Below are 15,427 nucleotides of genomic sequence, written 5' to 3'. Positions count from 1 at the left end.
TTCGACGGCATCCGTTCCCCTGCGGTCTGCTATACTCGATGCCCGGCTTTCCGTGCGTCTGAGGGGACCGAAGATGCCAGTGACATCCTTGCTTGCCCACACTTTAAAGAGGTGTCATGCGGCAGATTGACCCGGTGCCACGCGTCCTGTGAGCTCTTGACCACAAATCGACAGGCATGCAGTTGTCTGGCTGCTGAGTCTGGCTGTGTCAAAGACCCCTGTGGTTAGTCGGTTGCTGTGGGGTCTGTTCGACCCACAGTCACCTCAGTGTGCAGCATAGAACTGCTCTGTTGGGGGAGGGGTGACCTGTCTGGGTGGGCTCCATCTGCCCACCCTCGCGTGAGTCGCCGGGGTGCTTAGCGTTCACCAAGAAGAAAATGAAATGCCGCCCCGCCCTTTGCCATCTTCACGGAGTGGGCCTGCTGGAGTCCACTGCGCATGTCCATCCACGGTGCCCCTCGTTTTCACTGAGCTGCTCGGTCCTTCTCTGGACGGACCTGGGTCTTCTCTGACGACCCGTCCAAGGGAAGTGAGCTGAAGTCTCACCGGTCCCGTGTCCAAGGCTCGTGGCAGCTGGGTTTCTTCTAAGCCAGCACGGTTCTGGCAGTCCGCGTGACTGTCCATGTCTGCCGGCAATGCCAAGACTCAGGCGCATCCTCTCGCCTGCCCTGTTCCCCACCAGCCTATGAGGTGATTGGAGGATGGTCTCTGCCCAGCCTTTGTCTCTGGTCTTTCCTGCCCTCTCGCGTCTCCTCTCGTTCCCCAGAGGCCCCTCCCCTTGGTGGGCATCTGAAGGTTCCCTGTCCTCAGGCCCTCTGCCATCCTCATCCTCACCTAGGGCAGACGGAGGGCATCTCTTCCAGTGGCCATCCCCTCTGGGTTTTTCTGCCTGTTTCCCCACAGCCGCCCAGTGTTCAGACTAAGACCGTTCCTCATTTGGCTTTGCATTAGGCTGCTAACCCCAAGGTCGGCAGTTCAAAGCCACCAGCTGCTCTGAGAGAGAATGATGAGGCTTTCTACTCTCCTTGTCGAGAGTCATAGTTCCAGAAACCACAGGGGCAGTTCTATGATGCCCTATAGGGTCACTGGGAGTCGGCAGGGACTCCACGGCAGTGAGGTTTGGTGGGTGTTTTGGCTATAACAGTGGGGTCTCCCGGGACAGTCACGGACGGGCTAAGAAGAGGGTGAGCGCCACAGCTCTGCCTCTCGGCGATTGTTCCAGGACCAGAGAGGCCGGTCACCCCAGGGACCGGTCACCCCTGTGTGAGCAGCAGCCAGACTGTCCCCTCCCTGAATGTGGTAGTGCTGGCTCTGTGTGCTGCCCATGCAATCTGCCGCTCAGGGGTCCACAGCAGTGGGGGCGGGGGGGGTCTGTTTTTGGTTCCTGTCCATCTGTATTTTAAAAAATCATTTTATTAGGGGCTCATACAACTCTTATCACAACCGTACCTCCATCCATCGTGTCAAGCACATTTGTACATTTGTTGCCCTCATCATTCTCAAAACATTTTCTTTCTACTTGAGCCCTTGCTATCAGCTCCTCATTTTCCCCCTCCCTCCACACCCCTTCTCCCTCATGAACCCTTGATAATTTATAAATTATTATTTTGTCATATCTTACACTGTCCAATGTCTTTTTCCCTGCACCCACTTTTCTGTTGTCCGTCTCTCAGGGAGGAGGTTATATGTAAATCCTTGTAATTGGTTACCCCTTTCTACCCTACTTTCCCTCTACCCTCCTGGTATCACCACTCTCACCACTGGTCCTGAGGGGTTTATCTGTCCTGGATTCCCTGTGTTTCCAGTTGGTGTCTGTACCAGTGTACAGCTTCTGGTCTAGCTGGATTTATAAGGTAAATCTGCTGCCCCAGGTCTCTTTAAAGCGTGGAGAAGCAAGGGGATGACTTGATGAGCGGGCGGTGCCTGACCCCGAGTCAAAGTCTGCAGTGGCCTCACAAGCGCGTGAAAGCGGGGCCTTCAGGAAGGAAGCCGGAGGAGAATGGATGCGCTTGGATTGTGGTGCTGCTGACGAATATCCAAAGTGCCCTGGGCTGCCAAGAGGACCAAGCCATCCTGGAAGAAGTACATGTCCGGTGGAGTGCTCCTTGGAAGTGGGGTGGGGAGACTCTGTCTCGTCTGCTTTGGACGCATTGCCAAGAGGGCCCAGTCCTGGGGAAGAACATCGTGCTTGGGGCCATGGGCAGAGAGGCGGCGAAGACGAGGAAGCCCCTCGAGGGAGATGATGCACGCTCCACCACGGGCTCCAACGTAACAAGGTGTGAGGACGGTGCAGGACCGGGCAGCGTTTCATTGCCTTGTACACAGGGCCGCTCTGAGTCATAAGCAACTTGCAGGCACCTAAATTAATGGCAACAGTATACAGATGGCCGTGCTGGAGATCTGCCTTGGATCATCATCCCATTTCGGGTTTTCATCGATGTTGTAGTGGGATAATGCCAGGGTAGGTAGGGTGTGTTTAAATTTAGCTTTTTTTTTTTTTTTAACTTGTTGTATTTTTTTTATCCAAGCCATTTTACTAGGGCATCACCCAGACATCGTACCATTCGGTAGTCAGTCATCGCAAGATGCACACCGTGATCAGTGTGACCCACACATCCCAGCTTCCTGTACTCCTTGATATCAGCTCTCCACCCACCGCCCCCGGCCGGACCCACTAAGAACCCTGCACCCAGTTACTGTCTCCATACAGTCCCCCATCCTAGCTTTGTTTCCTTTACCCCCAAACTTAGAAAAATACACAACAGAGAGTCCAGAAGGCTACCAACAATAACAAAACGCAGCAGTGAGACACCCCAGTTTGAGGGAAGCAAGCAGAAAAGCCGTTGTTTTGAGATTCGGGAGAACAGCTCCAGGAGAATCATAGAGCAGAGATGTGGCAGGACACACATGTGCTGCGTGACTGTCACCAAGGACTCCAGGGACTGACAAGGGGCAAGGCCCTCCCCCAGGGGGGGTGGGGAGAGAGACAGACCTTTCCACCAGCCACCAGCCTGAATGCAAACCCCCAGCATCCTAAAATGCCTAATCTGAGAAAGCAAATGCCTGTCCCCAAAAGCCACCCCCTGCGCTATTTCTCTTTCAGCGGCTCTACCATCCAGACGGCTGGTCTAACAGTAACCGTGGGGTCCGGAAAATGGCGCTCTCTGCTGAGAGGCATTTAGGGGCTACTTACCTGCTGGAGTGTGGCCTTTCCCGGCATCCCTTCCCATGGAGTTCTTTCCTTAGGGACATCTCCTGGAACAGGGACCTCCAGGCAGCTGCAGGTTTGGTCAGCATGAGCTCCGCGGGGCATCTTGGCGCCCGGGACAGCGTGCTCTGGCCTGTGGGAGACACAGAGTAGGGGTGTCTTAAAAGCGTTTTTGGTTTTCTGGAGCACAGAACAGCATTCATGAGGCTCCCCGGGAGCGCTGTGTTCACCCTGTTGCATGTAAGGTGACAGCAGGAACGTGTGTGTGACTGTGGTGAGGAAGGTCAGTGGGTGGGGTGGGGGTGGGGTGGGGTGGGCAGGGAATCCCCCGGGCGCCAGCTCGTTGTGATGAAGAACAGACAAGCCATCCACTTCCTGTGTGAGCCAAGCTTGTGTTTGTCACCTGCCCCGCCAGGTACACATGTGTCAGCATAAATAAAGCGCCAGCGTATTTATAGAGCTAGGTGTAAACATAGGCCTCGTAGTGTTGCGGCTCTTCCACAGTCCCCACACGGAAAATAAATAATAACTCCGCAAAAGCTGTCAGTTCAAATCAAAACAACTACATCGACAAAATCGAAACCAGCAACCATCTTCCCGAGGTGACATTTAATGCTTGGCTAAACATAAACGACCACTTGCCACGTGCCCTGGCGCTGACTGCTCAGGGTCTGACAAGCCTGCACCCTACCAGAGAGTCCCTGGGTGATGCAGCCCGGGCACACATGTGGCCGATAGCCAGCAGGTTGGAGGTGCCTTGGAAGAAAGGCCTGGTAATCTGCTTTGGAAGAAAACCCCAGCCACTGACAACGCGGTGGGGCAGAGTCCCAGTCTGATGGACGTGGTGTCGCTGTGACTCGCCATGGCCTCCTTCGTGGCCTCCTTTGTTTCAGCTTGACCATTGCCCGTGGATCAGTGCCCACAGAAGCAGCAGTCAGGAGGTCCAGTGACACGTTGCTTTGGGTCAGTCTGCTGCACGGGACCTCTTTCAAGTGTCGAAGGCCAAGGGTGTCACCTTGAGGACCCAGGAGCGCCTGACCCAAGCCGCGCTATCCTCAGTCGGCTCATCTGCACTGCGCGATGGACCGTGAATGAAGAGACCGTAGGGAAGTAGGGGCATTTGGGTGCTGGTGCTGGAGAGGAATATTGAAGTACAGGGTACTGCCAGGAAAACGCACAGATCTGTGTACCGCTGTGAAGAGTGACAGTCTCGGAAACCCACAGGACAGCTCTGCCTTGTCCTAGAGTAGCGGTTCTCAACCTCTGGGTCGAACGAACCTTTCACAGGGGTCGCCCGATTCATCACAGTAGCAAAATGCCAATGATGAAGTAGCAATGAAATTAATTTTATGATTGGGGGGTGGTCATCGCCACATGAGGAACTGTATGAGTGGGCCACGGCATGAGGCAGGTGGAGGACCGCTGCCCAGAGGGCCGCCATGAGTTGGCATCGATGCGATGGCAGTGAGGGAGGGACCGTCTTGGAAGAGGTTCATCCAGAGCGCTCCTTAGAAGTGAGGGTGGCCAGACTTCTCTTCGCGGACTTTGGGCATGTTGTCCGGAGAGACCAGTCCCCAGAGAAGGCCCTCAGGCTCGGTCAAGTGGGAAGGAAGGGCCACGATCAGGAAGGCCATCGACAGGATGGATTGACAGTCATCTTCTTGGAAAGACGTACAGCCAGAGTGCCCCTTAGAAGCCAGAGTGGCTAGGCTTTGTCTCAGACACTCTGGACATGTCCCCGGAGAGCGGCATCGTAGTTGGCAAACTTAGGTCAGCAAAAGAGGAAGACCCTTGGCGAGATGGATGGGCACGGTGGCTGCAACCGTGGGCTCGGGCATGGAAACAGTGATGAGACGGGTACAGAACCGGACAACAGGCCCTTCTGCTGTGCAGGAGTTCTCCGTGAGTTGAACGGACTCCACAGCACCTCACAAACAACCATGTCCTCATGGACGTCGTCTTCCAGCCCGCCGTGAGCTCCGACTGCGATTCGTGTTAGCTTCGCCGCTGCTCATGACCCGCTAGTGCCACCCGGACTCCTGACTGTGCCCGTGAGCCCTCCACAGAGCCGGAGGACTGCTCGATGCCCACTCAGTCTGCAACGCAGATGCACGGGAACGGGATCTGCTTTCAAAGGGTTCGCCCCAGTGAGTCAGCCGGTTGCTATTCTGACTTTTCAATGGTTGCTGACATTAACACACAAAGTTAAATCATTCCATTTTATTTCTTTGGTGGTTTTATCTAAGTCAATGGATTTTTATACACAACCTGCAGAACCCCAAGAGAGGGAGAGGGGGAGGGAGGGAGAAAGAGAGAGAGAGAGAGAGAGAGAGAGAGAGAGAGAGAGAGAGAGAGAGAGAGAGAGAGAGAGAGACACCGACCCCAGGGGAGATGCCCTGCTTTGTGCACTTGCACATTGGACACTGTTCTCTCTTGTCCTGCCCCAAATCCTGGGTTTCCCTGCCAGTGAGCTCACTCCAGCCTGCTGGGGATGAGAGGCCACTTGAAGCCAACAATCAGCTTTTTCCTGGAGCTCAGCCGGCTAGCTGCCGTGCTGGGTCAGCCAAACGCCATCAGAGCCACCAGCGAACCAAAGATCCATGCACGAGCCCAGGCATTGTGCGCCCAATGAAGGCAGCTCATGCAGCCCCATGGGCGGTTAGAACTCTGGCTGTTTTAAGCCACTAAATGATAGGCTCATTGGTTACCTAGCAATAAGTCACTGGCACACATGCGATTTCCTGGGAAGAGAGAACTTGGCTGGCAGGCACGTTTCCGAAGAGGGCTGCCATGTCCAACCAGTGCCAGCAGATGCCTGGAGGCGGCCAGCTGGGGCGTCATGAGCGGTTGGGCAGCCCGACAGGGCTTGGAGTGGGCTGCAGGGTTGTCTAGACTCAGGTCTAGGATTCGCTCAAGGGAGTGTGAGTAACCACAGAGGAGTAGGAAGAAAAGTACCTCCTTATGGGCTAGGTACTCACATTCCTTTAGATCTGTATTACTGTTTGAAGGAAAAGTTACCGTTTTCATTGAGAGGAAAGTGCCAATGGGTTGGAAAACTCTGCCAAGGCCTGCCTCTCTCTCTCTCTCTCTCTCTCTCTCTCTCTCTCTCTCTCTCTCTCTCTCTCTCTCTCTCTCTCTCTGAGACTCTTGGATGACTGAGACACAGGCATGGCATCACTTGTCTGGAAGCTCTCTTGGGGGCTGTCTTTGCAGGCCGATGTTGGGCTGTATCTCTGCAGAGCGATGCCATGCTTACAAAGAAGTGGTTTTTCGGTGGTTAAATAGGCTTGATTATGAGCAGTCAGTTGGCCCCAGAAATAGGAGGAGGTTTTGTTCTGCAAAGATACTGGAGTCGTGGGCACACGCGCAGCTGAAATAGAACCAGGAACTCACAGGTGCACTCTGTCACTGGGCAGCGTCAGGTGAAGGTCCGGGAGAAGGTGAGGAAGGAGCTACAAGGTGTGGTATTCGAAGTGCCCCGGGCTTCCCGGGGGGGAGGGGGTTGGGGGGGGAGACCTGACCTTCAAGGGCAGTGGGCTGGCCGCTCCACTTGGAGTATGTTGCCAGGCAAGGGAGAGGGAGCCTTCAGGTGGAAGGGGGCAGCTGGCCGTCCCCAGGCAGAAGCACCCGGAGTCAATTGCTGGGAACATAACTGATCATCGACCTGAGCACAGGTGGCTCGCAGGTGGCATTCTTACCTCGAGTGTGGGAGAACTGGGTGTCACTCCCGGGCCACAGCACCCCATGCCCGGCCACCACCCATATGTCCGTAGAGGCTGCTGTGGTGCTTGTGGACTAAGATGGGCTAGGAAGAACGGTCCGGCCATCTACCTCCAAAAATCAACAATGGACACGGGTCGATGGACCGTGCTGCTTAGAGACAGAAAGCAGATTGGCGGTTGCCACGGGCTACGGGGAGGAGGGCATGGGTTTTGACTGTGCAAGGCGTGTTGCTGTTAGACGCCAGAGCATCGGTTCTGAGCCATAATGACGGCCCGCACAACAGAGCCAAACACTGCACGGTCCTGCGACATCCTTACAAAATTGTTCCCATGCCCGAGCCCGTTGCTGCGACCACTGGGTCGATCTATCTCCTTGAGGCCCTTCCTCTTTTCTGCCTCCCCTCCCCTTACCAAGCACGATGTCCTTCTCCAGGGACTGGTCTCTCCTGGCATGTTCCAAGCATGAAAGACGAAGTCTTGCCATCCTTGCCTCTCAGGAGCACTCGGACTTCTTCCAAGATAGCTCCTGGTGTCCTTTGAGCAGTCCCTGGTAGTTTCAGTTGTCTTCCCCAGCACCTCAATCCAGACGCGTCGATTCTTCTTCCGTCTTTCTTATTCCGTGTCCGACTTCCACATGCACAAGAGGCGATGAGAAACACCATGGCTTGGATCAGGCGCACCTTAGTCCTCAAAGTAGCATCCTTGCTCTTCAATGCATTAAAAAGGTCTCGTGCAGCAGATTTTCCCAATGCAACATGTCTTTTGATCTCTTGACTGCTGCTCCCATGAGCACTGATTGTGGATCCCAGAAGGACAAAATCCTTGGCCAAGGAGATGAGTGTGCATGGGATGTGGATGAATCAGGATTCCATCGGTAGGATTAGACTGTACCTCGGTCAATCTCTTTGGAGACCTAAGAGATTAAACAAGTGAGCAGAGGTGAGAGGGACCCAGCTACCACCAACACACAAGAGCTGGGAGCAGAGCATGTCCCTTGGACCCGGGGGCCCCTGTGCTGAGAACCTCTTAGACTTGGGGGAAGGGTGACGCCAAGACTCGTGGTGGGTCCACAGATGTTGGAAGAAGACAAGGACCCTGCTCCAGTGTGGACAGAGAGGAAGGCCTCCCCTGCAGCTGGCCTTCAAGCTTCCCAAGCTATGAGAGAATGCATTTCTGTGGGTTGAAGCCGTCTGATCGGGCCTTCTCTGTTCCAGAGGCATTAGACGGCTAAGACCACAATGGAGGTGTTTGGGAACTAGATCGAGGTGGCAGCTGTGCACCACCAACCATGCGGTCAATGCCACGGAATGACACACTGGCAAATGGCTGACCACTGGACTGCACGTGAATTTCATCTCATTAGAAACAGCAGCCAGCGGTGGGGACTAAGCCTTTCCCTGGCCTTTAGGGCTCATCAGTGTCACCCATGATTTCTCAAGGTGTAGGCGAGCCCCAGTGGTGGCTGATCACGTGAAGCCCGAGGCAGGGCAGTGCCCACAGCCTGAGGGTCTGTTCCCTCTGCGTCCCTATTGCCTTAGAGGCCAGCCTTGCTCTGGGCTGCTGGCTGCCGCCCGGGTCCCCCACGTGGGCGGGGTGAGTGAGAAGCTCATCTGTTCTGTGAGACGCAGCCTAGCTGGTGATCGGGGTGACATTTAACAGCCCCCACCCCCGCATTCTGCAGCATAATTCACGATTGCATTACAGGTATCACGGTGTTGCAATTCCTCAGTCATAAAAGCAGCATCAATTATTTAGCGTCACCTCGTGTGGCTGTGTTAAGTGGGGAGGGCAGGAGGGCCAGCCCACCCCGGGCTCCAGCAAGCCACCTGCCAAGTCTGGCAGGGTCCACTCATTAATCCCCCGACCTATCCCTTGGCCCTCGGTCATCGGGGAGTCTTTATCCTGCTGACCCTCCACAGTTGAAGGCCTGAGCCCCAGGGGACCAACACCATCCCAGGCTGCCTCCAGGGAGACCTGGGGCAAAGTGGTCCGACTTCCCCTGCCCCAGGTCAGCGTGCTGCGGGTGGGGTGGGGTGGATGCGGGGAGGTGTGCTGGTTTGCAAAGACCAGAGACTGGCTGTTCATACCAGACACCTGCCAACAGTTCAGGGAAGAAATCCGCTCTCTGTTCATTGCCTTTCCCTACGAAACCTTAACACCTCTGAGGTTCCATGCTGTCCCTTTCTCTGACACCCGGCCCCGCTCCCCCAGGAGCCACCAGGCTCAGTGAGGGAGGGGTCCCGCCACCCAGCAGGTAGAGAGCCCCATTGCCTGTGCTTGGTGACTCCCCTTGGGCTCAGTTTCAAGGGGCTGATTTCTCTGTTATCCTCATCAGACTTGGGGAGAGGGGGAAGGAGGGGAGTCAGGACCCCCGCAATGGGGTCTGAGAAGATCCCCGGGGGCCCCTGCTGGGGTGCAGCACTGCCGGGCATAGGCAGGGAGAAGCAGCCCTGCAGAGCCTGGCTACCATGCAGGATGCCCGCTCTCTCCAGCCCTTAGAAAGGACCGGGGCAGTGGAGCTGCCATAGAGCGTTACAGTCTGGGAAACCCATGGAGGCAGTTCTACCCTACCCTGTAGGGCTCATAGAGGGTCAACCCTTCTGTGAATTGGGGTCAACTTCATGGCAGTTGTTCTTGGCAATGCCAACCTTGGCGCTGATACACGGGACTGGCTGCCTCTTTGAACTTCTCCCTAGGAGACCCCCACCCCCACCATAGAAATTAAAACCAAGCCAAACTCACTGCCATCAAATCGATTCCAACTTCTAGTCACTCTGCAGGGCGGAGTCCTACTGCCCCGTGGGTGTCCAGGGCCCTGACCCTTCATGGGAGGACAAGGCCTCATCTTTGACCCTGGACTACAAACTGCTAACCTTGTAGGGGGCAGCCCAACTGGCCAATCACTATGTCCATAGGCCTGCTTCTCCCCCAGGGTCACTCACAGCCACTGAGCCAACTCCCACTCCTCGTGACCCCGGAGGGCAGGGTGGAACGGCCCCTGTGGGTTTCCCAGAGGGTCACTCTTGGCGGGAGCAGAAAGCCCGGTCTTTTTCCCAAAGGATAGGATGGCCAAATTGCTGCCAACCCAGGATTCCACAGAGGGACGCGAGGCCCTGAGAGGCCACCGCAGGCAGAGCCGGGAGGTGAACCGAGGTGGCGGCTCCCTCATTAAGCTGCAGGGGAGGAGGCCGCAGATGGCTGGGGTGAGGACAGCGGAGATGCATTAGTTGAATGAGCTGAGGGGGTGGGGGAGGATTCAGGTGCTCCTTTCAACCATGTATCTGAACAGAAATGAGGACATACATTTTCTGAATCATTGGGTTCTTATTTCTCATCATCAAGACAATGGGGAGGGAGACGAGGGTGGTGGTGGTGGTAGTGTGTGTGTGTGTTTCAGACAGCCTTGGGGGGCGGGGGCCTGGTGGTGGGCAGGGAGACGTGGGGATTTCAGACACAGCCGGACATAAATTTGAGGCGCCTTGGAAAGAAAGCCCAGTGGATTCCGACACCTGGTGGCCCCCATGTTTCAGAGTGGACCTGCACTCCCAGAGCTGCCTGTGGCTTTGCGGAAGACGATCACCAGACCTCTCTGCTGAGGTGCCTGTGGGTGGATGTGAACCTCTGACCTTTTGGCTGGTCAAAGTCACTGCCATCGAATCAGGGGCAAACTCTTAGCGACCCTACAGGACTGGGTAGAACTGCCCCCGTGAGCTGCCGGGACGGTAACCCCTAACGGGAGTAGAAAGCCCTTTCTCCCAAGGAGCGACTGGTAGTTTCAAACTGCTGACCTTGCCATGAGCAGCCCCACACAGAACCACTGGGTCATTGTGTGTATCACCATTTGCACCACTCAGGAATGACAGCCTCGCCCTCTCCCCCTGCTCCACCTCCAAACCCAGTTCTGGGATTTTCTTAGAGACGAAGAAGCCTGTGTTTGGACTAGAAGCCCTGGCTGTTAAAGGAGAATACAGCTCTTTGAGGTTACTTGTCCCTGACTTTCAAAATACACCCCCTGCTCAGTCCTGCCTGCGGAGTCTACCCGCGCCCCTTCCTTTAAGCCTCCCGGGGTGCTGTGTTAGTCTGGGTAGACTAACAAATCCACAGAAACTCATGTATAAGAGAGTTTTATATAAGGGTAGGTGCACATCAAGAAAACATACCAACCCAGTGCTGCCCAAGCCCACAAGTCCAACATTAACCCATATGTCCGACACCAATAGACAAAGTCCTCCTCCATCTCCCAAAACACAAAGGGATCAGGTATAAGGCATCATCAAAAACAAAAAAAAAACTCTTACCACAGTGAATGAAGGGGGAAGTGCAGAGTGGAGACCCAAAGCCCATTTGTCGGCCAATGGAGATCCCCTCCGAGAGGGGTCTAGAAGAGGAGATGAGTCAGTCAGGGTGCGACGTAGCACCGATGAAGAATACAGCTTTCCTCCAGTTCCTAAATGCTTCCTCCCCCCATCTACCATGATCCGAATTCTACCTTGCAAGTCTGGATAGGGCAGAGGTTGTACACTGGTGCAGATAGGAGCTGGAGGCATAGGGAATCCAGGGTGGATGACACCTTCAGGACCAGGGGTATGAGGGGCGATACTGGGAGAATAGAGGGTGAGTGGGTTGGAAAGGTGGAACCGATTACAAGGATCTACTTGTGACCTTCTCCTTGGGGGACGGACAACAGAAAAGGGGTGAAGGGTGATGCCGGATAGGGCAAGATATGACAAAATAATAAATTATAAATTATCAAGGGCTCATGAGGGAGGGGGAGCAGGGAGGGAGGGGAAAAAAGAGGACTTGATGCAAAGGGCCTAAGTGAGAGCAAATGCTTTGAAAATGGTTAAGGCAAAGAATGTATGGATGTGCTTTATACAATTGATGTATGTATATGTATGGATTGTGATAAGAGTAGTATGAGTCCCTAATAAAATGTTAAAAAAAAAAAAAAGAAGTCAGCCTTGCCAGCTGAAGCAGGGAACTGGCTAAGGCAGATGCACCCTGGTCTGACCATCAGAGAGCAAGAGACCTGAGAACTAGAAAGGTGAGGCTCACCGAGCCATTTATCTCTGCGCCCTTCAATTAACCCCACATGTGTTTATCGGCCAGTTTGGCAAATACACTTTAACTCACTTAGGCGCTGTGGTTAAGTATTGCAGGGTTGCAAACCCACCGTGTGGCAGTCTGACTGCATAGCAATGGCAGAGCCAGGGAGCCCGCCGGGCAGTTCTCCTCAGTCCCGTGGGGTTGCTCTGAGTCGGAACCGACTCAGTGGACACAGGTTTGGTGCGGGTAACCTGGAAAGCGGGTTGTCCACTTCATGACCCCAAGAAACCCGAGTCAGGCCCAGGACTACTTAGCCAGGCACTGTTGGCAGAGATTGGCCACTTGCCACTAGGACCCAAGGTTTAGAGGAGCATGTAGTATTGATGCCAGAGTGATGGATGGCACTGTTTCTTGTTTCAGGGTGCAGCGGAAGACCCCCAGACGGCCTTGGCCCTGAGCTTCGACCCCAAGCTGGTGAAGAAATCAGACGCCGAGGGCCCCTCGCTGCTCTTCCCCGAGAGAGAACTTTCCATCCGGATAGGTAGAGCTGGGCTTCTTTCAGGCAAGCGCCTCCTTGCAGACCCTCAGCCATGGGTGTGGGAGTCATGTGGGCCAGGTGCCCCGGCCGTGGCACAGGGCTGAGTGGGTAGGAGCTGCATGCCGTCTCGTTTCATCTCGTTTGTTCTGCGACCGCCCTGCAGTGTGAAGGCCGAGCGGGGGCCTCTGGGTTGGGGCTGGTCCTGACTTATTGTAGGTGTGCTTGTACCTGAAGAAGAGCCAGGAGCCACCTGGTGGCTGACCAGGTGGGGCCCGGTGGGGCCCTCCCTATGACGTGGGCCAAAGAGCGCTGGCCTTTGTGAGACTCGCCTGGTGAGAGCTCTCACCCCTCTCTGTGACCTTGATTGAGCTCTTGGTTTCATCTGGAGAGCCAGGCTGTGTCTCCCACGGATCCAGTTTTGCAGCCAGGAAAGAGGGAACCTCTGACTGCAAAGCTGTCTTTTTCCTTAAACCGGAGGGCCCAGCGCCTGAAGGATGAGGAGCCCTGGAGGTGTCCTGGTGGCGAGTTGGGCCGCTAACTGCAAGGTCATCAGTTCAAAACCACCAGCCACTCCTTGGGAGAAAGACCGGGCTTTCTACTCCTGTAAAGAGTTACAGTCTCGGAAACCCTCAGGGGTGGGTCTGCCCTGTCCTGCACGGCCTCGGTGAGCCTGAATGGCCGCGAGTTGATTGCTTGTTTTCCTTCCTGCTGGAGCCTGGCCAACGACCGTCCCTCGTGAAGAGGGTGGGGCCCTGTGTTTCAGCAGGTCCATCATTTGCCATGCTAGGCTGTGAATGCTGGACTGGAAGCAGTCCTGTCAGCTGCAGCCACCAATATGGTGAGACTTTCCAGTTGTGGTTCCATTCTTCCTAGTTGCCTTGGTTGGACTTGAACTCCTAACCTGGTAATTTGCTGCCAAATGTGTGAACCCTTTGCACCACCGGGGATTGCTCCAATTGTCTAATGGGGCTGCACATCCTCCTCTAGAGGCCTAATGATTCAGAGCCTGCTCTTAGATGAAAAAGTCTCTCTCTCTCTCTCTCTCTCTCTCTCTCTCTCTCTCTCTCTCTCTCTCTCTCTCTCTCTCTCTCTCTCTCTCTCTCTCGTGTGTGTGTGTGTGTGTGTGTGTGATAGAGAGAGAGAGAGATGCTGAAGGCCATAGGGGTAATGTCAGTGCCTCGCAGCTAAGAAAAGTTAAAAAGCGGTTGATGTTTTGGGTCAACCTTTTCCAAGGGGGGCACGGGAAGGATAGGGCCAACCAGGGTTGGCTGGCCCTGTAGGAGAACCTTCTGGAACCACTAGGTCTTCTTGGCCAGCCCAGGGTTAAGTGGTAAGCAGGGGTTGTGTGGGAGGAAGATGCAATCCTGGCTTCAGAACATCTAGGCACAGCCTGTTACCAGGTTACCAAGCAACCCTCCTTGTCCGTTGCTAACCGTTCAGATGCAAAGGTAAACGCAGCCCTGGTGGGGGAGTGTGAGGATTGCGCGCCCAGACAGAGAGTGTCCAGCCACCTCTCCAAAGGTCACTGCTGGTCTCACCTGGACGCACCTGTGGGTGTCAGGCAGCGCAGGACTCTGACATTGATAATGGCTATTTGATGTTTGCCCTCCTGTAGATTGAGCCTGAATGTGCATTATCTGTACCATCTGGGTTTGCCTGTGAGCTTGCTGTAAATGGAGCACAGAGATTGGCTTAATGGGTCTTTAGTGAATAACATCAGCCTTTAAAAAAATCATATTGGGGCTGCTGTTATAATGTCTGGTAATTGGTTCGGCAAGAGGAAAGAGCCACACGGTGGGAGAGAAAGTTCAACCGCTCTGATCAGCCGAAGCGGCAGCTCGAGTTGGGAATTGCATTTATGAGATGTTTCCCATTTATGGTCTTGTGCCAAGTGCTTTGCACTCCCGAGGTTGTGGCGGTTTTGTGATTTAGCTGAGCCGGAATTATTTGAAAGCCATCAGCCTCTTTTCCCTATATGCATCCCTATGCATCTACCTCTCACCCACCCACTCATCCCTCCCTCCATCTACCCACCCTTTTATCCACCCATCCACTCATCCACCCATCATCCATCTACCCACCTGCCCACTCACCCACCCACTCATCCATCCTTCCATCTACCCACCCATTTATCCACCCATCCACCCCTCCACTCATCCACCCATCATCCATCTACCCACCTGCCCACTCACCCACCCACTCATCCATCCCTCCATCTACCCACCCATTTATCCACCCATCCACCCATCATCCATCTACCCACTCACCCACCCACTCATCTATCCCTCCATCTACCCACCCATTCACCCATCTATCCACCCATCCATCCATTCATCTACCATCCATCTCCTTACATTTATGTATCTCGAACTAGTATTCTTTTCATTGGAACAGCAAGCACATGGATTAGCAGTATGGCATCTTTCTCCCAATTTAACCTTCCCCGAGCCCCAGTTGTCTGCCTCAGACACAAACATCGTCCCTAGTTTCTGGTACATTCTTTCTTTGGAAACCCTGTGCTGGGGCCAAGCCTGCGGCTCCATTGTTCATGCCTTCCACTCTCACGCAGCAGTGATTCTGGGATTGTCTCTCAAACCGGCCCATGGATCCACTCCACTCTCATCCCTGACCACCAGGTGACCTGCTCGGGCCTCTCCCCGTGGCCCTCGGCCCGTTTCCATCCTTGCTGCTAAGAGCCATGTGGCAGGGGGTAGAGGGGTACCTGTGTTTCGTCTCTGTGGACAAACACTAGCTGAGTACATTCTAGAAATTGGGCCAGGGGTTCTTTCCACTGGGGGTCCCTGAATGGGCTCCCCAAAGGGCTCGTGGGCCTCTTGAGATATGCAAAGTGGTGTGTCCACGTGTCTGTGTTGGAAGGCACACACAGACCACGTGCTGACACACCAGTCTTAT

General features: G+C 54.7%; 1 protein-coding gene across 6 annotated transcripts in view; it reads left to right on the top strand.

The window, feature by feature from the left end:
* Positions 1–15,427, top strand: part of SLC39A11 (solute carrier family 39 member 11) — a 282,444-nt gene that overhangs the window by 92,369 nt on the left and 174,648 nt on the right. For 4 of the 6 annotated variants that reach the window (XM_075562157.1, XM_075562155.1, XM_075562158.1 and 1 more), the window contains exon 5: positions 12,397–12,538. In XM_075562157.1, the coding sequence (XP_075418272.1) occupies positions 12,397–12,538 (142 nt within the window). The remainder of the gene's footprint in view (positions 1–12,396; positions 12,539–15,427) is intronic. The other 2 variants (XM_075562156.1, XM_075562153.1) reach the window with 1 other exon arrangement.

The sequence above is a fragment of the Tenrec ecaudatus genome, chromosome 10 (assembly GCF_050624435.1).
Source record: "Tenrec ecaudatus isolate mTenEca1 chromosome 10, mTenEca1.hap1, whole genome shotgun sequence".
Lineage (NCBI taxonomy): Eukaryota > Metazoa > Chordata > Mammalia > Afrosoricida > Tenrecidae > Tenrec > Tenrec ecaudatus.
The sequence above is the reverse complement of the archived record's forward strand: the minus strand, read 5'-3'. Positions and strand labels throughout refer to the sequence as shown.